The sequence below is a fragment of the Diaporthe amygdali genome (assembly GCF_026229845.1).
Source record: "Diaporthe amygdali strain CAA958 chromosome Unknown NODE_23_length_778278_cov_65_433824, whole genome shotgun sequence".
In the NCBI taxonomy this organism is placed as follows: Eukaryota; Fungi; Ascomycota; class Sordariomycetes; order Diaporthales; family Diaporthaceae; genus Diaporthe; species Diaporthe amygdali.
In genome coordinates this window covers 736,119-756,791 of record NW_026517043.1, presented here as the reverse complement: position 1 = coordinate 756,791, position 20,673 = coordinate 736,119, and the positions used below count along the sequence as shown (strand labels likewise).

Here is a 20,673-nt window from a genome sequence, read left to right as displayed (position 1 = left end):
GCGGTTCTCTGGTGGGAACCTTGCCCTACTTGGCCGGGCCAGTTGCCCTTTATCAAATGCAAACTGCTCGATCATCGCCATGCTCATCCCAAAAGGTTGATGAATTGCTCTGGCCAATCTCCCCATAGCAACGGCCGCTTGCCGAGTCTGCCGCTCACAGGCGTCAACATGCTCAGCTTCCGTCTATCCTTGACGACGTCGGAAATGTACACAAATCCCAGTACCGGCGCCGTCCGTATGCTTTCTGGAGAATCGCCGACTGATGCGTTCATGACGGCTAAGGTCCAGTGGGAAAGGGCTGGCGTGGGCTCGACTTTCTCGAGTCCTCTTCCTTCGATGCCATTCTCGTTCGCTGTTCGCTACTGTCAGCACCAATTATCTTCACCCAACAAGAGAGCTACAAGGACTCACGCTCAGGAATACGGTAGATAGCCACGGCATCGAAATCCACTTGTTGGGTGAAGGGGCTCAGTGTTCTCTTGCTGTCGCCGAAGAAGTACTCCTTAATGGCAGCTTCCTGCATAGCCTTCATCCAGCCCTCATCCCTTTCCACGACGCCATGGGACTTATCGAGCGACACCAGAGCGATTGACTCGCCCAGAGTCGTCTTTTCCCTGCCGAAACGCTTCTGTAACTCTGCATGTATCTGTGATGAACCCAAAACAACAATGATGTTGACCGACAACTCGTCAACCACATGTACCAACGTGTCCAAGCTACTCGGCTCGATCTGACCAGAGAAGTTGACGCCTGGCGTATCAATAATCATTCCTGAACTCTTAACATCCACGTCACCGCTCATGCGGGCGGTTGCGGACCCAGCGAGCTTCGACACACTCTCTTTGTACAATTGGATGTCGTCCATGGCGTGTTGGCGACCATAATATTGTGCAATGGGCAGCTTGACGGGAACACCGGATGGTCCGCTCGTGGGCGTGCCGCCCCAACCATTTGTGCCCTCACCATCCAGGTCCATGATCGTGGCGTAGACCGCGGCAGTGAGGGTACCGGGCAGACTCAGCATGCCCTCACGCGGATCCGTATTGACCACCACGGGCTGCGCGCCAGATTTCACCGCCAGAGCGGCCAGCGTGCGCGCCAGACTTGTCTTGCCAACATCCTTGGCGCCCGCGATCAAGACCCTGGGACCCGTCGCATTCTTGGCCCTGGCCTCTTTTCGCAGGCCGTCGAGCAGGAAGTGCAGGTTGAGGTAGGATACCTGGGGCGTCTCGTCGGGGCCCACGTACTCGGCCACATATTCGTCAAAATCGCCGCTGGGTTCGAATTCGATCTCGCAGCCGCGCCAGGTCAGGACTTTGGACTTGATGCCTCGGAACTTGTAGGTGACGTTAAGGGCGAGCTCGGTGCCGTCGCGCTCTGCGGTGCCGGAGACAAGGCGCACAGTGACGGTGGAGTTATGAGGGATCTCGAACCGCCACTCCCAGAAGGGTCGAAGGTTGATTTTGCGGATGGGAGTGGTCGCCGCCTGTGAGTATGAGGTGGCAATTAGCTCGTGCTCTGCGGAATGGATTGAGCTCTGCTGCTTTGATCATATGGAGATGCAGTGGAACAGACGCACCTTGATAGGCAGCTGCCCTAATCCAGGAATTGACATGTTGAAATGCTCATCCCCAAGGATTAGAATGGCAAGATACAGAATAAACTGTCGGAGGCAAGGCGGCGCATCTGGTAGATCAGCCTTGTTGAGGTCGGTTCCAGATGGGGAGTGGAGCTGCTGCTTGCAGCCCGCTGAAGTCAAGAGCTAAAGATCTGCCCCAGAAGGGGCGCGCACAATGAAGGCAATGTACCCAAGTACACAGTAGCTTTGGGTTGGTAGCTCCCAGGTGGGTAGATTACCGCGGGCCAAGCCGAACCAACCCCACACACCCACTGAGAGATCCCCCACACCTTAGGCACATCGCCCGGCTAGTGCAGCTCCCCTGAGTTTGGGACATGGAAATCAGAAATGCCTAATCCTGCAGCCGAGATGCAGTCGAGAGGGTCCGTCGCAGATGAGAGAGCCTTGCATGAAGACGTCATGGCTTCCAACCTTACAATGCTCGCAGTGCTAAGGCCATGATGACGCAGCAGACGCTTGAAGCACATCAAGCATGCGAGTGTATACTGTACTTGGGCGGCCATGTTTTCAAGGGGCTGTAGAGTTTACTCAAACATGTAAATACTATCACTGGTCATTCTCTGGTGGGCAACCCGTGAAGGTAGTCTCACGCTGTAAAAAGTAAAGGTGAAACTCGAGAGACATGTTCCAACCATATTGGATACCGAAAAACGCCGAAGGCTGGTAAATTTGAGAGTAGGTTTATTGTAAGACCAAGAGACCTGTCTGTGGTCCCCTTTCCTAACGCCTATGGAAGTCAAGTAGGTGCCAAAAAAAACTACTTGAACAACAAGACCTTGTATGGGGGTATTATGATGAATCGTCATGGACACACGAGATGGACAAACACATCTCTGTCGTGTCCAATCATGCCTGAACCGGTTGATGCTGCCCAGAACTTTTTCTCTTGCCCGAATGTCATGAACTCAAATCTCTACCGTGTATGCCCGAAACGCCTGCCACACCGCATCATGTTGACCGTCGTTGTCTTCGACTGGTCGCCGACTTTTCTGGCTCCTTTGACAGCTTCTCGAAAATGGTGATCAAACTCCTGACGCCCAGTAGTATGTTCTCGTCAGGACCCTGTCCTGGGACGAAGGCAGCGTGTGCAAAATCGATGAGCTTCAGTCTCCAAATGTGTTGCTCATCAGCATCTTCGTCGCTCTCGGACATCTCATCGTACTGTTCTTGAGTGGGGAAGACGATCTCGCCCTCGTCGTCAAGGCCGATGCCACTATCAATACGGTTTGTAGTCCGACCAGGCAGACAGTCTTCCTCTGTCTTGGCCTTCACAGAGGTAACAGTGCTCCGGCTCTGCTCATCGATCTCTGCCTTGAGGGCAGGACCGTCGCCCTCGAAGATGAATAGAAGGCTGGAGGAATACATGCGAGTCTCTTCGTTTTCCAGGACGTCACGGACATGCTTCAGGTCTCGTAGGAAAGCTTCCGCAACAGCTCTGGCATATTCGTCATCAATCCCAGCTCTACGGTTGTAGAGAAATCCTCGGAAAGCGTCCACGACGTTGTCGCAGGTGACGTCCTTTCGGCCGTAATCCTTGTCGTAAATGCGGTAATCCTCCTCGTCGAGGTCCTCAGGATTGTCCGAGCCCTTGTAAACACGCATGCCGGCAATTCGGAAGCCAAGGTCCCGGTGCGTTGTCTCTTCGCTGATTTTATCGAATCTCCGCTTCTTCTCCAATGGCGCGTCATCTGCCCATAAACGTTGGCCCAACTTAACGTCCACGATATTGGGCCGCCTGAATCCATAAGCAGCATTGTCTAGGACAACCGCCTTGTCCGTGGGGATCTTCCTGCTTGCATTCGGTATCCAGGTCACGTTCTCCACATGGGCCGGGTCTTGTACCGGTGTCGGCTCCGGCGCTGGAGCGACCATCTCTCTCAACTCTGCCGTCTTCTCCGAGATCAGCTCGAGGACCTGCTCCTTCATCTCGGGGATGACATCTCCATCAACGACCGGTAGCTGCTCGGTGATCGAATTGATGTCGGTGGCGGCGTTCAGGGACAGGCTGCCGACGAACTCGGGCACGATTTCCAGCATGCGCGAATGGTTCTGTGGCAATAACTGATAGAAATCGATTTCGGCCTGTGTGCATGGCTTGATGAAGAGCTCGCCCTCGGTGTCGCAGAGCGTGCCATCACTGGGGGAGGAAATTGTCAGAGAGATCGCAGTGCCAAGGACACGAGGCTTGCATGGTGCACGTTGGGAAGACTCACTGTCCAGCGACCGCATAGTTGTACTCGACAAGCTCTGAGGGGTGCGGTATCTGCTTCTGGGAAAGGGGCATTCTGATGTGCGCCCGCTGCATCTTGACGTGCGCCCGTCTCAGGCAGGAAAATGGATAAGAAGAAAAGATTTCGCGACAGTCGGCGCCTTGGTGTGGCGCATGTATTTGGAGACAGGTAATGCTCGGGGGTTAAAGGGGGAAGCCAAAATTAATTAAGCTGTGGCGAATGTCAATTTGCGAGGGCCGCGCACCCAAACGGCGGGTGTAGCAAGTCACTCGTTGAAGACGGCACTGCACTATGGTGTCGGTGTCAGGTTGATGGAAATGAGAAAATTGACCGGGTCAAGGCGGAACGTGCAAAGAGAATTTGGAAAAGAGAGGTAGTCCAAATTTTGAAGAAGAAAAAAGAGACAAGAGAGGGGGACCAAGGAGGGTTGAGAAAGGGCAGGAAGGGTAAAGTAAAGGGACAAACGAAGGAGAAGGGAAAGAGGGAAACGAAGACGAGGATCGCAACCTTGGAGGGCTTAGATTGTGACGGAGCAGGTACTGTTACGAGTACGTACAGCCTTCGCGGTCAAGCGTGTGCGTAGGGGGAACATGGATCTTTGTCTGGATGACTGGACTTGACCATGGGCCTGGGGATGGAATTTTGGGCGACCGTGCCCAAGGCGGAAGCAAAGGCGCACTGCACCTAACGTGCTACCCTAACCTATTGTTACCTTGCTGCTGCGGCGGTACGGTACCGAGGGTGCGAGGGTACTGACTGTGCCGGATGTACCGTGGGTACCTGGGCCTGCTGCGAAGTTCCAAGGCTGCTCGCGTCACGCCTAGCCGAAGCGAAATGGCGCTAGGAGCCAACGTGCCAAGCTGGCAGGGGTGCCGATCTTCTGACAGCTGCAGGTGAGTTTGAGGCAAACCACGGGCACTGACTGAGAGGGAAAGACTGACTGACTGACTGACTGACTGAACTGCCTGACTGCCTGCCTATTGCACTCTTCTCTGCCACCCTTTCTCCCGCAGGCACTGGTCACTCACCCACTCACCCACTCACTCACTTTGCAATCTACAGTACATGTACTATCAGAAAAATAGCTGCCCTCGTACTGACTGTGCACCCAGGATTCGAGACAACAAACGGCTATTCTAGAACAGCGGAGAGTCAGTCATTTCTCCTCCCCCTGTCCATGTCCATGTCCTGTCCATTTGTCCATTTGTCCATTTCCTGCCACCGCCCGGCAGCAGCAGCTGGGACGTGCGTGTTCACCCAGACTGCGGCGCCCCTCTCCTCCCGGGAAGGTGGAACCAAAGTCTCCTTTCGACTGAACAGAAGGACAAGAAAGCCCAGCTGCAGGGCCCTATCGGCGCTTACGTGTGGCGTATCTCTGCTGGAGTACAGGGGTTCTTCTCCATTGTGGACGGGGTTATTGGGGAGGGCAGTGGAGGGGCCCAGAGGGGCGAGTGCTCCTCGGAGACCCCCAGCTCATGCTCAGCCACTCCCGGCCTAGGAGGGACGGGATGGTGGCTCAATCTCACGGCAGATCCAGTCGACGACCGACCTCTCCGCCATCCATCCAATCTTTTCTACTTCTGAGCCCCCTCCTGAGCGACCGCAGCACGCGTCGAACAAATAGACCGAGACCACCTGGACCGCTCTCCCAGTCCCTGCCCTCGCACTCACGCCTCGACTGCCCCAAGCAGTGTTGTGCATATACGCAGTGAAACCACTCTACGCATGCCCAACACGAGACAAACACGCGCTGCCGCCTTTGCGAATCAGAGCGGTCCAGGTGTTCAACACCCGCCCAAGGGCTGATCATGGCCCTATGCCAACTGACACATTTCCGGACCGAGACACCTGCCGAGCCCAAGACGTTCAAATTGGACATCAGACGGCACTGCCGGACTAAGACGGGGTCTTGTTGCACCTCTGCTGAACGACGCCAGGAGTGGGAACAAGATGTTCCACCACCGAGCTGCTGTTTTTCTGGGGCCGGTTGCCGTGCAAGTTTGGTCGTGTTTGATGCGAGTTCTCTGGTCCTGCCCCATGCCTGACGGGGTCCAATTTTGGCACTGTTCAGTATTTGACCCTTCAGCCTGCGAGTGGGATTCACAGACGTCCTACTGGGTCACCGATAATGCAGGGAGTGCCTGGGCCCCTGGTGTCCCTTGTTGGATGCCTCTCGCTGCAGGAAGATCCGTTCCACCAATCCTTCCCGGGTATAATCCTAGCCCGAGTGCGCCACCCAAGTGAAGAACTTTGCTATCGACCTTGTATGAGTACAGATGGCTCAATCTCACGACAGCCTCACCGTCTGACAGCATCGCCAGCCACTCTTCAATACCAACAGCAGGCTGAGCCATTATGCAGTAAGAGAAGAGGGATCTTTTTGACCACGGTGAAAATTTTCGTTGTCTTACCATGCCGGTTTGATCGGTTCTAGCTTCCTATCTGCCAACCCAACGTAACAATATGTAAGTAGATGGCTGAGCCTGATTCCCCTAGACACTTCCATAAGGAAGGTTGCACTAAAGATCCTAAAGAGGGTTGGCTGCTAGTAAGTGGGCTCTATGTGAGCTCTTCAGAGACAAGGACAATGTCTGTCTGCAACAGATCTCGCAGACCAGGCGGAAATTTTGGAAGTGCACACTTTACCGTCGCCTCCTCTTCCTCACTTATGTCTTTTCTCTGCAATTTGGTCTGAGAAGTGTCGCTAAAATGGCAAGTTGATATTGCGGTTTTACATCACTAATATTCTCCACGCATCTCCCCATTGTGCAACGCTTTCAAAAGTGGAAGGCCATGCCCTCTTTTGTTGCTTTGTGATCCACTTCCAAAAGACCTATCCTCCTAGAAACACTCTGCTCAGAAATGCTAGACAAACTCATCCAGAGGATTGTACCTCCAAATTCGTCCGCGTGGCCAGAAGCTTCCAGTATCTATCGTTGTAATTGGCTGACCTTCGTGGGTAAGGGATTCATGAAAGCCTGTAGTTAGTTTGCTGCCAGAACGATCTTATACCACAGATTTGAGTTTCCCAATCAATGCTAAATTGATGCAATCGATTGCTTCCTAGCCGTCCGATGCCTAAAAAGGTTCTATTTGTGCGAGTGGGATGACTTTGCACCTTCCATTCACACGTACAACTTTTTCCCTTGTCTTGTCCACGCCTAAAGGGCCCGACTTGCGCCAACAAGTACCTTCCGATCTCAAGGAGCCTGTCGAATTTTCTGCGAAGTGATTCTTTCGCACGGCGCTGACTAAAACAACATCAACCTTTCTTTGGCCTCAGTTGACCTTTTTTCTCCCTCATTCCCACCCAACTTTCTTCCATCGGTCCAGCATGGCCGGAAAAAAGAGCGTCAAGGCCCGCGGCGAGACAAGCCTGAACAGGTATCGTGGCTCGGGTTTCGAGGATGGCTTTGCTGATCCTCCTGTCACCCCAGAGGAGCATGCTACCGAGAAGCAGCTTTACGACCCGTATGTGTCATACCGTGTCCCTGAATTGTGTGGAGAAAATGTTGGTTAACGTCCTGGCAGAAAACGTCCTTTTCCTGAGTGAGCCCCATCTCGTCCCTCCTCAGTTTCCCTAAACCGAATTCGATCGTTGACCATGACCTAAACAGACGGATCGAGGAGTGTATCCAGCGATACATGTCGCGCCGTCGGCTCACTAGCGATCGCAAGGCTCTCTTCACCAAGTACTTGGCCCTCGGTGGCGTAGACACGGACCAGCGCCAGTTCACTGGTACCGCAAAGCACGCTAGAGATATGAAGGAGGACGACGAGTACGATGCTGACCATGTCCGTGAGGTGACCGCCAATGAAGTCCTCTCTCGTGGTTGGGACGAGGTTGGAAAGTACTACAACCCTTATTACCCCGAGCACTGGGATGTGGACTTTGCCGGCGTGGTAGCTGGATATCTGTTAGTATTAAGGCCACCCTGGACAAGACCCACCACGAAAAGCAAGAGTCTGACATGTGCTGCTGTGATACAGTGGTGATTGGCTTCCGAAGACAATGGGACTATGGGGCACTGAGTACGAACTCGCGATCGACACCATTCAGAACTTCCTGAGATACGTCCAGCACCATGACGTCTGTCCCGAGTACGCGGAGAACCTTGCTGAGGCTTCTAAGATTTGTGAGCTCGCCCGCAAAGAGATTCCTAGCATCGGTGAGATTGGAGCTGCGATGCCAGGCGACTTCAACCTTGCTTGCCAGATCCTGTTCTGCAGCACTGGAAGGGCCAGCAGCGGTCCTTCAGGCCCTGTTGCCACCGACGACGTGGTTTACGAAGCGAAGCTTTTCGACGGCGCAGAGCATCAGAACTCGTGGGATACTGGCATTATCGCGCCTGAGAAATTCGACGCCGAGCGTATCTTTAAGGCCACCATCGCCATCCACGAGCCCGCTCTGATCGACCGTATGCTTCAGCGCAACAACCCCATTCGCGTGGTCAAGACCTATGAGGACGCATTTGTCGTCAAGGAGATCCACCCTCCTTCCGAGGACATCATAAGCGTTTACAACGGCATCAAGAACAAGGACAAAAAGACCCGCACCATCAAGCCCATCGGCTGGGTCGTCCTAACCCCAACCATCATCGAGGACGGCTGGGACAACCACCCGACGCTGGCCACAGGCCGCCCAGAGGGCAATGAGGGCGATCCCGTCTCCATCTACCTCGAGCACACCACGCTGAGTCACCTGAAGGAGGGCATGAAGCTGCGCCTAACCATCTGCGAGCTGAACATCGGCGGCGGCGGCGAGGGCGGCGAGAGCGGCGTCGAGTTCGTCAAGGCGTGCTCCGAGATCCTGCCCACCTTCCACACCTTCCTGCCGCAGTCCCTGATGATGCACTACAAGCCCCACCGGCTCAACGACCGCCTTCCGCCCTCGGTGAACGACCCCGACGCCGAGGACCGCGCGGTGCTCGAGCAGGTCGAGGCAGATGCCGAGGAGACGGAGAAGGCTGAGCGGCGGGCGGACCCGGAGCTGGACCGGCGGATGAAGGAGGCTGAGGACGCGGAGGCGCTGATGAAGGTCATGGAGAGGGTCAAGGTGGAGGAGTGATTCGGTATGGCCTCTGTGTGCCGTTCGATGTTGTCGGTCATTATCTGGCAAGTGGAGACATCAAAATGGACTTGACATCGCTGGTCAGTTGAGATCAGCCTTGTCCTTGCTGAATCAGGTCAAGAGATATTTTGGGGAACACTTCTGCAGGCAGTTCCCTTAGCATGGATGGATATGATACATTCTCTCGACACCTCGGTACGAGACCTATGTCGAGATTGACCCGTGAGGTCTCGGTCAGGACGCTGCACAAATACCGTTACTCCCTCACGAGGCGGGAAAGGAATCAATTCTGTCGTGCAGAGCCAACGTATTTCCTTGCTAGGAAGCCGGGGCCATCACCGAGACGATGGATACCACAGCCTCCTGGACATAAGTCATTCGCGCGATAGCAAAACTTGATAAAAGCACAAAAGTACGGAACAAGGAGTAACACTTCTTCAGCTCCAGGTCGCATGCCGAACTCGCGAATCCCACAACCATTCAAAATCGTCCTCCAGAGCTTCCCCAAAAACGCCGTCCCATGCAAATCCGTGTACGTATGTATCGCGTAAAAGAGTGAGTCGTGAGGCCTGAACATACTAGCACTGCGCCCAAGCTATTTTTCTGGCCTTATCGTTCGTCAGTGACTAGACGCAGCCCAGTGGTGACCTGACTTCGTCCGTCTAGCATCCGCCTCTTCTCGCCGCCATCGCCCAAGCTCTGATCGATGCGTCATCGCACACAGCTACCAGAGAGCTCCTTACTGTTGCTATGACCCAATCAAAACAAGCTCGTCTGTTCGTCGGCGCCCTATTGCCGACTCTGATCCTGGATCTTGTTGTCCCCCATGACGACTTGTGCGTAGCTCGGAGGCGGTGCTTGGTCAGCGCTTGAGCCTTCTCCATTAGCGTAGCCCTGCTGCTGCTGCGGCCTTGCTGAGGATGAGCCAGCGTTGTTGGTCGGGGAGGTGCCGTAGTTCATATTGCCCTGCCGAGTTGGCTTCGGCTGGCCCTGGCCGCGGGGCCGTTGTGACCGGCGGCCGTTCTCATCCTGCTGGACGACGACGTAGGTCACACGGCCGTTCTCCGAGTCGCCGACGCGCTCGTAGTTGCCATAGTCGGGCTCTGGGAACTTGGCGATGATGTACCAGGCGTGAAGGAGCCCAGGGAGGAAACCGAGGACGCAGAGGAGAATGTTGATGACTGAGTCGGCGCTGCAGATTCCGCACTTGACCCAGACTAGAAGTGCATTGTTAGTGTCAGTGATGATTGTTGGAAGGCAATCTGCACTGCTCGTGCGAGCGTCTTGTATCACGAGAGCAGTGCCAGCGGTTGAGGAGTGGTGGGGGCGAGCGGCGCTTACCCGGCAATGGCGGGAAGAGAATCGCGAGGAGGCCTAAGAAGATGTCGGAGGAGCACATGGTGGAGCGCGGTCGCAGTCGGTTTGCGGGCTCTTGATTCGAAATGTCACGAATAGGAACTCGTTGGGTAGTCGTGCAGTAGTTGTGCGTGAGTCGAGCAAGGCGATGTGGAGGATGGTCGTAGGGGAGAGAATGTATGGGTGCTGTAGGCAGAATGCGGCTCGACGGTCGAAGATGGATGGGTCAGTGGAATAGGTGAGGGTCACAAGGACCGTGGACTCACTCCGCCGTATTTTGGGGGCGATCCCGTTTGACTGAACGGGGTCTGAGCTAGGCCGCGCAAAGCAGGCACGGGAGGGACTGAGGTCATGTTTCCTCGACGGGTGGCAGTGTTGAGCCGGGGGTACGCAAGTGGGGCTGACATAAGGTTAAGGGGTTCAATGCCAGAACGCCTGACAGGGATGCTTCTGCAGTGGACAGGAACCCTACTGTAGGTACCATAAACAGTGCTTGCTCCGTATTCGTGCGTCCCCAACCGTGTGGTCCAGAAACACTGCCCAGACTGCTCGCTAGTACACGTACAGCACTCTTCATACATCAAAATAGGTGCACCATTCGATTGTCGCTGGTGCAGATGGGGTCTTGTTTTGCATCTGTCAGTCATCCGTCCGGCACGCGCATGTCTCGATGGGGTCCGAGGACCTTGGGCGTTGTCACATTAGGGTGAAGAAACACATATGGGGAGCTTCACCCTAAAGTGGAGAGCGAGGAGCAATGAAAGTCAACAATAATCATCCTTATCATTTGTATCGGCTAAAGGACATCTGTGACAAGAAGTGGTGTTGCGCTACACTTTCTCCGTGTCTTTCAGTCATTCATCTGTACGTGCGCATACGAGCGCACAACTTAACTGTACCAGCATGCCCTCTCTACCTGAGGACAGCCTCGGTGGATAATCTACGGCGGGGGTGGAGGGGCAACCTCCAGCAGGAAGAGAACCAGCTAGAAAAAACGTCCTCTGGGACAACCTCCGTGGGATCAATTAATCTTTGGGGCAGTTCTGTATAAGATACTATGTCCCGGGGTGATGGCTTGTGAGGGAACTACATGTATTGACAACTTCGTTGATGGCATAGTCGCCTATGAAACAATCTGCCGTAGGATAACCAACTGCCTCCTATGAGATAATGCGTTATGGGATAATCTGTTTCGGGATAACCTGTCATGGTATAATCTGCTGTAGGATAGTCTGCTGTAGGATAGTCTGCTGTAGGATAGTCTGTATTAAGATAGTTTTCTTTGGAATAATCTGCTACGGGACGACCTGCTATGGGACAACCTACTACGGGATGCCTTGTTGTCTCCTATAGAATAACCTTCTATGTGCTACCCTGCTATGGTATTACCTTCTGCCTCCACTGGGATAATCTCTTGCCAGATAACTTTTCACGCCCTATGGGATGACTCTTGTGTGATAATCCGTCAAGGTCCGTAGGCAGGCAGGCTAAGGTGTACATGTAGGTGCGCGACTAGTTCACTAGCGCCCGATCAGTTAGCTATATATCCCTGCCCACTTCCAGGCGCAACTTCAACTTTCGCCGTGGCACGCACACATCCATCCGCGTCCACCACTTTTTTCACTTCGCCGTACGGCCGCGCAACCACTCTGTTCTCTTCGCCGTACGGTCAAAATGGACGACTTTGAAGCGCTTGAGTCTCTGGAACAGCTGTCGCTGGTGTCCAAGATTTCATCAGAACTACAGAACCATTTGGGCGTCCCCGACAATGACAAACGCAAAACTCTCGCCGAGTTCATGATCGCCAAACGATTAGAATGCGACACCCTCGATGATTTCAAGAAGATGCTGCCCAACATGGGCGCATCTTCCTTGCCGATCAGCTTGATCGAGAGCATCGACCGGCTCGTGTGCACGATGCACCCCAAGATGAAGGCAAAGAAAGCCCAGCAGGAGGATGGCGTCAGGCCGACACGCAGCATTCAGCAGAAAGAGCAAATATTCACCGGCCTGAGCATGCCCGACAAGGATCCAGTGGGGAACGGAATAGACGAGATCGATGACACTCTAGCTCTCCTCGAGGATCTGGAGGGAAAGGCCGCAAGGGAGAGGTCGAAAGGGAAGAAACGCAGCCGGAGCCCAGAAGACGACGGATCACATAGACGGAGAAAAGACCGTCACCGAGACACAGACCCATACGATGACGACCGCCCGAGGAGGAGTAGGCACGAGGACGATTACTACAGGGGCAGATCCCGAAAATACGACGAGGAGACGAATGGAGACAGCCGAAGGAAGCACAGGAGACGAGCACGTTTCGATGAGGACGAGGACGAAGACGAACAATTTCGACGACCACCACCGCAAGAGCTCGACGATTCTCCACAACTTTACAAAGTTTACGACGGGCACGTCACAGGCATCAAGGACTTCGGGGCTTTCGTCAACATCCACGGGATAAAGCAAAAGGCTGATGGTCTGGTGCATGTGTCAGCGCTTGTCGAAGGGCAGCGAGTGAACCATCCGTCCGATCTAGTTACGAAAGGGCAGAACGTGAAGGTCAAAGTCATCAAGATCGAGGGAAACCGGATCGGACTGTCCATGAAAGATGTGGATCAGGAAAGTGGCCATGACATGGCTCCCCAGGCGAGGATACAGTCGGGGGCCAACTCGACGGCTTTGGGTAGTGCTGGATCCATGCCCAGCAGCCTGCCACCGACCAACTATGGCTCACAAAAGCGGCACAAAAAGCGGATGACTTCACCTGAAAGATGGGAAATACGTCAGCTGATCGCGTCTGGAGTTGCTAAGGCTTCTGATTATCCTGATTTGGAGGAGGACTACAATGCTACGCTTACGGGCGAGGGCCAACTCGATCTTGAGGAAGATGTGGATATCGAAATCCGGGAGGAGGAGCCTCCATTTCTTGCTGGACAGACGAAACAAAGTCTTGAATTATCACCAATTCGAATCGTCAAGGCACCAGATGGGTCACTAAATCGTGCCGCAATGTCCGGAACAAACCTTGCCAAAGAGAGGAAAGAGATGCGCCAGCAGGAGGCAGAGGCTAAGGAACAGGAATCGAAGGTGGACCTGGCAACACAATGGCAGGATCCCATGGCAGATCCTGACAAACGGAAGTTCGCCAGCGACATGAGACAGGCCACGATGCGACAAAAAACGGACACGGCACCGGATTGGCGGAAAGCCATCGCGCCAAAAGATGCATCCATGGGCAAGCGATCAAACTTGAGCATCAAGCAGCAGCGAGAGTCTCTGCCTGTCTTCAACTTCAGAAATCAGCTCATACAAGCAGTCAAAGACAACCAAATCATGATCGTGGTCGGAGAAACGGGCTCTGGAAAGACCACCCAACTGACCCAGTACCTGGCGGAAGCTGGGTTTGGAGATGCAGGCATGATAGGCTGCACGCAACCGCGTCGAGTCGCGGCGATGAGCGTGGCAAAACGTGTGGCAGAAGAAGTTGGTTGCGAGGTCGGGGCCGAGGTTGGATATGCTATCCGATTCGAGGACAAGACCAGCAAAGACACTGTCATCAAATATATGACAGATGGGCATCTTCAGCGGGAGATCATCATGGACCCTGACCTGCAGAGATACTCCATTATCATGCTGGACGAAGCTCACGAACGCACAATCGCGACTGACGTGCTCTTTGGATTGTTGAAGAAGACGGTCAAACGACGGCCGGATCTCAAAATCATTGTTACCTCTGCCACCTTGGATGCAGACAAGTTCTCCACCTATTTCAACGAGGCACCAATTTTCACGATTCCAGGAAGAACTTTTCCCGTGGAAGTACTCTACTCAAAAGAGCCTGAGAGCGATTATCTCGACGCCGCTTTGGTTACTGTGATGGAGATACATCTGGCTGAACCGGCCGGAGACATCCTAGTTTTCCTGACTGGTCAGGAGGAGATTGACACAGCTTGCGAAGTTCTTTTCGAGCGCATGAAGGCTCTCGGTCCAAATGTACCCGAGCTCCTTATTCTACCCGTTTACTCGGCCCTACCAAGCGAGATGCAGAGCAGAATCTTCGATCCCGCGCCCGCTGGGAGCAGAAAGGTTGTCCTCGCTACCAATATTGCCGAAACCTCCATCACCATCGATGGAATCTACTACGTCGTTGATCCGGGTTTTGTCAAGCAGAATGCCTACGATCCAAAGCTGGGCATGGATTCACTAGTCGTCGTGCCGATTTCTCGTGCCAGCGCTCAACAACGTGCAGGACGAGCAGGCAGAACAGGCCCTGGAAAGTGCTTCAGACTCTACACTCAGCAGGCATTCGAGTCAGAGATGCTCCCAACCACAATCCCAGAAATCCAACGGCAGAACCTAGCACATACGATCTTGATGTTGAAAGCTTCGGGCATCAACGACTTGCTGCATTTTGGCTTCATGGACCCGCCGCCTATGAATACCATGCTCACGGCTCTGGAAGAGCTGTATGCTTTATCCGCCCTAGACGACGAAGGTCTTCTCACTCGGCTTGGTCGAAAAATGGCAGATTTTCCCGTCGACCCGTCGCTGGCCAAAGGCCTTGTGTACAGCGTCGACCTGGGCTGCTCAGATGAAATGCTCACCATTGTCTCCATGCTTAACATCCAAACTGTGTTCTACCGGCCCAAGGAAAAGCAATCCCAAGCCGACCAGAAGAAGGCCAAGTTCCACGACCCACACGGCGACCATCTCACGCTACTCAACGTGTACAATTCGTGGAAGCACAGCGGGTTCTCCAACGCATGGTGCTTCGAGAACTTCATCCAAGCGCGAAGTGTGCGTCGGGCAAAGGACGTGCGCGACCAGCTCACCAAGATGATGCAGCGGTACCGGCACCCCATCACCTCGTGCGGCCGCGACACGGAGAAGGTGCGCCGGGCTCTCTGCTCGGGCTTCTTCCGCAACTCGGCCAGGAAGGACCCGCAGGAGGGCTACAAGACGCTCATCGAGGGGACCAACGTGTACCTTCACCCCAGCTCGGCGCTGTTCGGCAAGAACGCCGAGTGGGTTATCTACCACTCGCTGGTCATGACCACCAAGGAGTACATGCACATCACCACGGCCATCGAGCCCAAGTGGCTGGTCGAGGCGGCGCCAACCTTCTTCAAGGTCGCGCCCACGGACCAGCTGAGCAAGAGGAAGAAGGCGGAGAGGATCCAGCCGCTGTATAATAAGTACCAGGGTGAGGATGACTGGCGCTTAAGCGCCCAGAGGAGAGGAGGTCGATCCGGCGGTGGTGGTGGCACTTGGGGCTAATGTTGACAGTCGAAATATGTCACCTTGGTATTTTCGTACAATATTCATGAGCAGGATGGGTAGATTTGGTGAACTGGCTCATGCCAGAAGGTTGAAATTAGATTACAGATTCCCCCAGTACCCTTCAATATACAAAACATGCTCTTGCAATGCATCTCACAACTTGTTGTCCTACACACACTCATACGAGGTCATCCCATAGAAAATGATCCCATATCCCATATAAGGTTATCCCATAGAAGCCTATCCCACTGGAGGCTATACAGAGTCTATCACAAAGAAGTTGCACTACTGGCATGGCACAAGCCAACGGTTGGAATACCTTTAAGCTGTACGACATGTGAATTAAAATTTGCTATTGTATATAAATATGCGTAATTAATCAAGTGATGGCTGTTGCCCTAATCACCTAAGCCCAAGCATTTTCAGAATGTCATGACGATGGAAGAAGCTCCTATTACGCTTGCCAAATATGTCTGCACAGTTGTCAGTGTAAGCTACAAGTCTAACAAAAGGAAACGCGGCGGGGACGTACACATGGGTATACTGGACGCGCAAATGACGACCTGTATCGCGCCGAGGGCATTAAAGAGGGGCGTCGCCTTGGTGCCGTTGGTGATGAGCCACTCATAGGCCTTGAAGGTCAGGGCGAAGCTGAACATATTCTTGAAAATGATCATGCAGGTTAGGCCTTCGATGGCCAGATCGCCTATTGTCATTTGTTAGTACTCCGCCAACACCGGCCCAGGGTGAAGAATGTGGAACTTACGATACGCATCCACGATGTAAAGACTGCTCGCGACGGCACCAATCACCATACCGCAGACCTCAAACGCGAAGAAAGTCAGCGGCACGGCGTAACCGTACTTAGCATCCAGGAGTCCATCAGAGGCTGCGCCCCAGCCAAACACGCCGATTGTCCCGAATATGAACTGCGGAATGACCAGGACGATGCGGAATTCGGGCTCATATACACCATTGTTCCGCCTGGTCATGACCTTGGCCGTCCAGTCGGCGAGACCGCCGGCGATTAGAAAGCCCACGATCGCGCCGATAAACGCGGCCGTGTAGGCATAGCCGGTCTTGACCTCGTCCCACCACAGCGGATACCCCAGGAAGAAGGCGCCGAGGATGACGCCGATGAAGACGGTCCAGCCGATTAGGGTGCCCTGGATCAGGCACGCCCAGAGGAAGGCCGGCTGGAAGAACAGCGGGAAGGGACGCAGAGCGAGCTTCCAGAGGGACTCGTCCGTCTTGCGGCCGTTGAAAAGCGCGAGGGACCGTAGGTAGCTAACCTTGGTGGGCGTGGCGGCCGTTCCGCCATTTGCTGCTGGCGTGGGCTCGTCCCCGTTCATGGCCGCCTTCTCGGAGTCCTGGCTGTTGTTGCCCCGGGATGACTGCGGATTGTCCTCGCCGTTCGCCACGCCGGCAGGGTCCTCCTCGGCGAGCATATCCGTGTTCAGGCTGGTATCCCGCTTGTATGCCGTCTCAGGGCAGAAGAATACGAGTGCGGGTAGGCACAGGGCGCAGAAGATGGCAACCAGGTAGAACGTCCACCACCACTTCAGCTCGTGGGTGATCTTGCCCACGACAATAGGCGTGAAAAACGCTCCGCCAAACACAGCCAGGTTCGTGAGCGCCATTCGGCTGCCTCGCTGGTGGACGAAGTACAGGTCGCCCACTGCTGCATTTACCAGGGCTTCGTATGGAGCGCAGCCGACGCCCTGAATAATCCTGGACCAGAGGAAGCTGGTATAGTTCTTCTGGTGGCCGACGACGCCACCCCAGGCGCTCGAGGCGACCAGCACAATCATACCAAAGATGAATGTGTGCCTTTTACCCCAGACACGGCTCGAGGGCACGAAGAATGCGCTCGCGAAGCCGGTGCCGAGCAGGAAATAGCCGGTCAGGACGGCGACATCGGTGAAATCATGGCTCATGTACAGTGACACGGTGACAGTGTTGGCGGCGAGGATAGGGCCGAGGGCAGTGGCGAAGATGGCGGAGAAGGACAGAATGAAAGTGATCAGATCGCGCTGCCACAGCGGCCAGTTCAAGGGGTCGTTGGGGTCGTCGGAGGGCTGGGGCACGAGGATGATGGGCACTGGACCGCTGTTGTCGGTCTTGAGGCCGCGGGCGCCATGTGCGGCGAATTGTGGCCGCTCGGCGTCGTCGAAATAGCGAGTCGTCCCTAGAGCGGGGTGGTGAGTGGTTGAGCTTGGGGTGCCGATTCACAGGCGCGGAGCATACCTGGGACATGGTCCATGACCCTATCCTCGAGAATTCCTAGACCCATGATGGAAGCGTGGATGGATGGATGACTGTGGCCGTAAATAACAGGTGGTGAAGGATACCTAGATTATCAGGAGGACACGAGCAGTCAGGAAAGAAGCATGGTGATTGCTGGGACAGCCACCAGACCTCAACAGCTCACTGCCAGGTAGGACGAAAAAGAAATTGGAGTTTGTGAAGACGAGTGTGGATTGATGAGAGTCGCGGGCGCGGACGGGAACCTGTGGGCGTCCGTCCCGTCGTTACACAAGTACTAGGAGCCAACCAGGGGCTTGGCGCCGCCGCTCCTCTGCAGTGGCTGGAGCTAGACCAAACACACTGCAGCAAGGTTAGAGTTGCAGTATACACATACTTCAGTACAGTACATTGTGATAGTCCTGGAGGGAGAGGCACGGTCTGTCACCCTCTCCCCTCATGTGAACTCTAACCTTCCAAGCTGCCCTCTCCTGCAGAATTTCGTCATGCTCAGCGGCAGTGCTAGTGCAGTGCAACACACACACATACACAGAGCAACAGATTCCTTCCACTGTTACGTGCCGTGCCGTGCCGCGGCCATGTCCATGTCCATATCTATGGCCCATGGTCGAGTCGAGATGGATCGTGGATGGCTCGCGGAATGAGTTGACAGACTGACTGCTCGAGCCATTGCGGGGAGCAGACACGGCAGTATCACAAGGTCCAGTGATCCCTGGCCAAATCCGAGCTCGTGGTCAGCCCATTTGAAGTGGAGCCTTCGTCCGATGTGACCGTGCTGCGGCCTGGCATACGGTCCAGCTCATTCATTTATGTGAATACATCTGCAGATGCACGTTTCTCCGCGTTCTCGCAGCGTCGGCAGTGGCGTGCCAGTCCGTCATAGACGATAGATGCCGCAGTATACCCCTGACAACTTGTTGGCATGTTTGCCCATCAGGCGTGGCAGACCATCAACCACCCAGCCGCCATACCGTACAGTACGAGAGCAGTCAACAAAGCAGTCAACGGCTTGCAGGGTCAGAGCTCCAGGGAAGTGCAGCTGAGTTTCTTCAGTGGGGCAAGTGGACTCCATGGGCTTGGTGGAGACCCCATTAAGGTTTAGTTGGAAATTGTCAATTTATCAATCTTTGCTCTTTCGACTCTAACTGCTGCGGCAGAAGCTGCCTTGCGCTGCTTCTGCGCTTAAACTGGCGATGATTTCGACCTCAACGGCATGAGCCTGTCTCGCCGAGGAACCCGAACCGACGCTCAACCCCTGCCATGAGTGGAAACCTTCGCGGTCAGCAACTGCTATCGTCAAGCAAACTCGGCATATGCATCATCAAAAGCTTCAACCCGGGCAAGGTCGGCAGGAGATGGCGGTACATATCCAGTAGACGTAGATAGGACAATCTTCACGATTCAGAAGCCCGAACTTGAACTTGGCACGCGAACACCCCAACTCCAGAGTCTCTCCGGCCCCTCCGTTCTTACTTTCAGGGTTCTCGGTACCCACCCAAGCCGTAGCTGGACGGCATAATAGCTCGGGGCTTTGAGTAGCAGACGAGACTCTGGAAAACAGTGCTAGTCTAACAGTAGTCTGTCGCCAACATGGTGTTGCATGAACGACCCCATTCCCTTCCCCATTCGTCTTGCTGGGAGGCAGGAGGTGGCGCCCCCTGGCTGCCGCTTGCTGAATCCATCTTCGCAGGCTTTCCGAGGTGGGTTAGCTTTGCCTGGGTATCGGCGCCTGGTTCCTCCTTCAGCTGGAGCTGGGCGTTTCTCCCCACCTGCTCTCGGAACATCCAACATCAAAGAAGACGGCCGACACTCGGTGAACTTTACTCCTCCGCCTCACCTTTCTCCAGCTCCGCCATTGACCATTGATGAGATCAATTCAATCTTACATTTCTTCCAACTCACCCCGGGTATCTTCTGTTGTGTGACATCCATAGACTGCGGTCCAATTGCAATCGTAAACTACATACAAACACACACAGCACAGTCAGCACTACCACCAACATGCTCTTCCCTGCCGTCTCACTCTCAGCGGCCATCTTTGCCGGCCTGACTGTTGCTCAGTTCAACGGGTTGCCCACCTGTGCTGTAAGTCTTGCGTCCTCACTTTTCTCCCTGAGCGCACACGAGTCGCCCATGCATTGCCCTTAGACCCCGGCAGCAGCAGCGATCCCACGCAATTCCCACCATAGCTAACTCGCTACCCCTCAACAGCAAGGCTGCGCCTCGAAGTTCTTCTCGGGCGGCTCCTACGCCGGCTGTGGGACCGACCCCAAGTGCATCTGCGCGAACCAGGACTTCCTCGGCAACGTCGCCTGCTGCCTGGTTGGCGCCTGCAGCGAGGCCGACCAGCAGTCGGCCATTACCTTCGCCCAGCAAATCTGCTCCGCGAACGGTGTCTCAGTCCCCAGCACAGTCAGTTGCTCAACTGCCTCGGGCGCTAGTGCCACTGCCACCGGGTCCTCGGGCAGCTCCACCGGCTCCGCTGCCTCCGCCACGGCCACCGGCACCTCTGCCAGTGCAACCAGCACAGGCAGCACTACTGCGTCCGCGGCTTGGGCGCCAAGGCAGACTGCTGCCCTGGGCATGGAGCTGTTCGGTGGGCTGGCAGCCGCCGGGTTGGCGCTTCTGTGAGATATTGGCGCGATGATGACTTGGCGATCAAGAGCTACGATATAACAAGACCGGGAGCGTTACGATGTTGGATAGGCAGCTCACGAAGCCTGTAATTTGCTGGGAGGGGCCTGCCGAAGATGCTTGTCTGCTGCACGTAGGCTAGCCCTGTATGATGGGAGTGTGAGGGAGTTTGGCTATGACTATAATTATTGGCCGTT

At 54.8% G+C, this 20,673-nt stretch overlaps 8 protein-coding genes across 8 annotated transcripts; 3 read left to right on the top strand and 5 right to left on the bottom strand.

Moving 5' to 3' along the window:
- Nucleotides 1-83: 83 nt before the first annotated feature.
- Nucleotides 84-1,615, bottom strand: J7T55_004961 (pre-mrna cleavage complex ii protein clp1; the record flags this gene model as incomplete). The annotated part of the gene is made up of 3 exons (XM_053130706.1): nt 84-352; nt 412-1,486; nt 1,580-1,615. 3 exons carry the CDS (start codon nt 1,613-1,615, stop codon nt 84-86), a joined length of 1,380 nt encoding a protein of 459 aa, XP_052991387.1.
- Nucleotides 1,616-2,587: 972 nt separating this feature from the next.
- J7T55_004960 (uncharacterized protein) lies at nt 2,588-3,944 on the bottom strand (the record flags this gene model as incomplete). The annotated part of the gene is made up of 2 exons (XM_053130705.1): nt 2,588-3,776; nt 3,853-3,944. The coding sequence occupies 2 exons, from the start codon at nt 3,942-3,944 to the stop codon at nt 2,588-2,590; spliced, it is 1,281 nt and encodes a 426-aa protein (XP_052991386.1).
- A 1,078-nt stretch (nt 3,945-5,022) lies between these two features.
- On the bottom strand, nt 5,023-5,273 carry J7T55_004959 (uncharacterized protein; the record flags this gene model as incomplete). The annotated part of the gene is made up of 2 exons (XM_053130704.1): nt 5,023-5,182; nt 5,233-5,273. 2 exons carry the CDS (start codon nt 5,271-5,273, stop codon nt 5,023-5,025), a joined length of 201 nt encoding a protein of 66 aa, XP_052991385.1.
- A 1,931-nt stretch (nt 5,274-7,204) lies between these two features.
- Nucleotides 7,205-8,938, top strand: J7T55_004958 (uncharacterized protein; the record flags this gene model as incomplete). The annotated part of the gene is made up of 3 exons (XM_053130703.1): nt 7,205-7,341; nt 7,488-7,787; nt 7,861-8,938. The coding sequence occupies 3 exons, from the start codon at nt 7,205-7,207 to the stop codon at nt 8,936-8,938; spliced, it is 1,515 nt and encodes a 504-aa protein (XP_052991384.1).
- Nucleotides 8,939-9,730: 792 nt separating this feature from the next.
- J7T55_004957 (stress response rci peptide) lies at nt 9,731-10,340 on the bottom strand (the record flags this gene model as incomplete). Its single annotated transcript, XM_053130702.1, has 2 exons — nt 9,731-10,158; nt 10,283-10,340. The coding sequence occupies 2 exons, from the start codon at nt 10,338-10,340 to the stop codon at nt 9,731-9,733; spliced, it is 486 nt and encodes a 161-aa protein (XP_052991383.1).
- A 1,631-nt stretch (nt 10,341-11,971) lies between these two features.
- Nucleotides 11,972-15,574, top strand: J7T55_004956 (tp-dependent rna helicase dhx8; the record flags this gene model as incomplete). The annotated part of the gene is made up of 1 exon (XM_053130701.1): nt 11,972-15,574. The coding sequence occupies one exon, from the start codon at nt 11,972-11,974 to the stop codon at nt 15,572-15,574; it is 3,603 nt and encodes a 1,200-aa protein (XP_052991382.1).
- Nucleotides 15,575-15,979: 405 nt separating this feature from the next.
- J7T55_004955 (major facilitator superfamily transporter) lies at nt 15,980-17,870 on the bottom strand (the record flags this gene model as incomplete). The annotated part of the gene is made up of 4 exons (XM_053130700.1): nt 15,980-16,050; nt 16,110-16,283; nt 16,344-17,765; nt 17,825-17,870. The coding sequence occupies 4 exons, from the start codon at nt 17,868-17,870 to the stop codon at nt 15,980-15,982; spliced, it is 1,713 nt and encodes a 570-aa protein (XP_052991381.1).
- Nucleotides 17,871-19,843: 1,973 nt separating this feature from the next.
- On the top strand, nt 19,844-20,473 carry J7T55_004954 (cfem domain-containing protein; the record flags this gene model as incomplete). The annotated part of the gene is made up of 2 exons (XM_053130697.1): nt 19,844-19,927; nt 20,054-20,473. 2 exons carry the CDS (start codon nt 19,844-19,846, stop codon nt 20,471-20,473), a joined length of 504 nt encoding a protein of 167 aa, XP_052991380.1.
- Nucleotides 20,474-20,673: the final 200 nt, after the last annotated feature.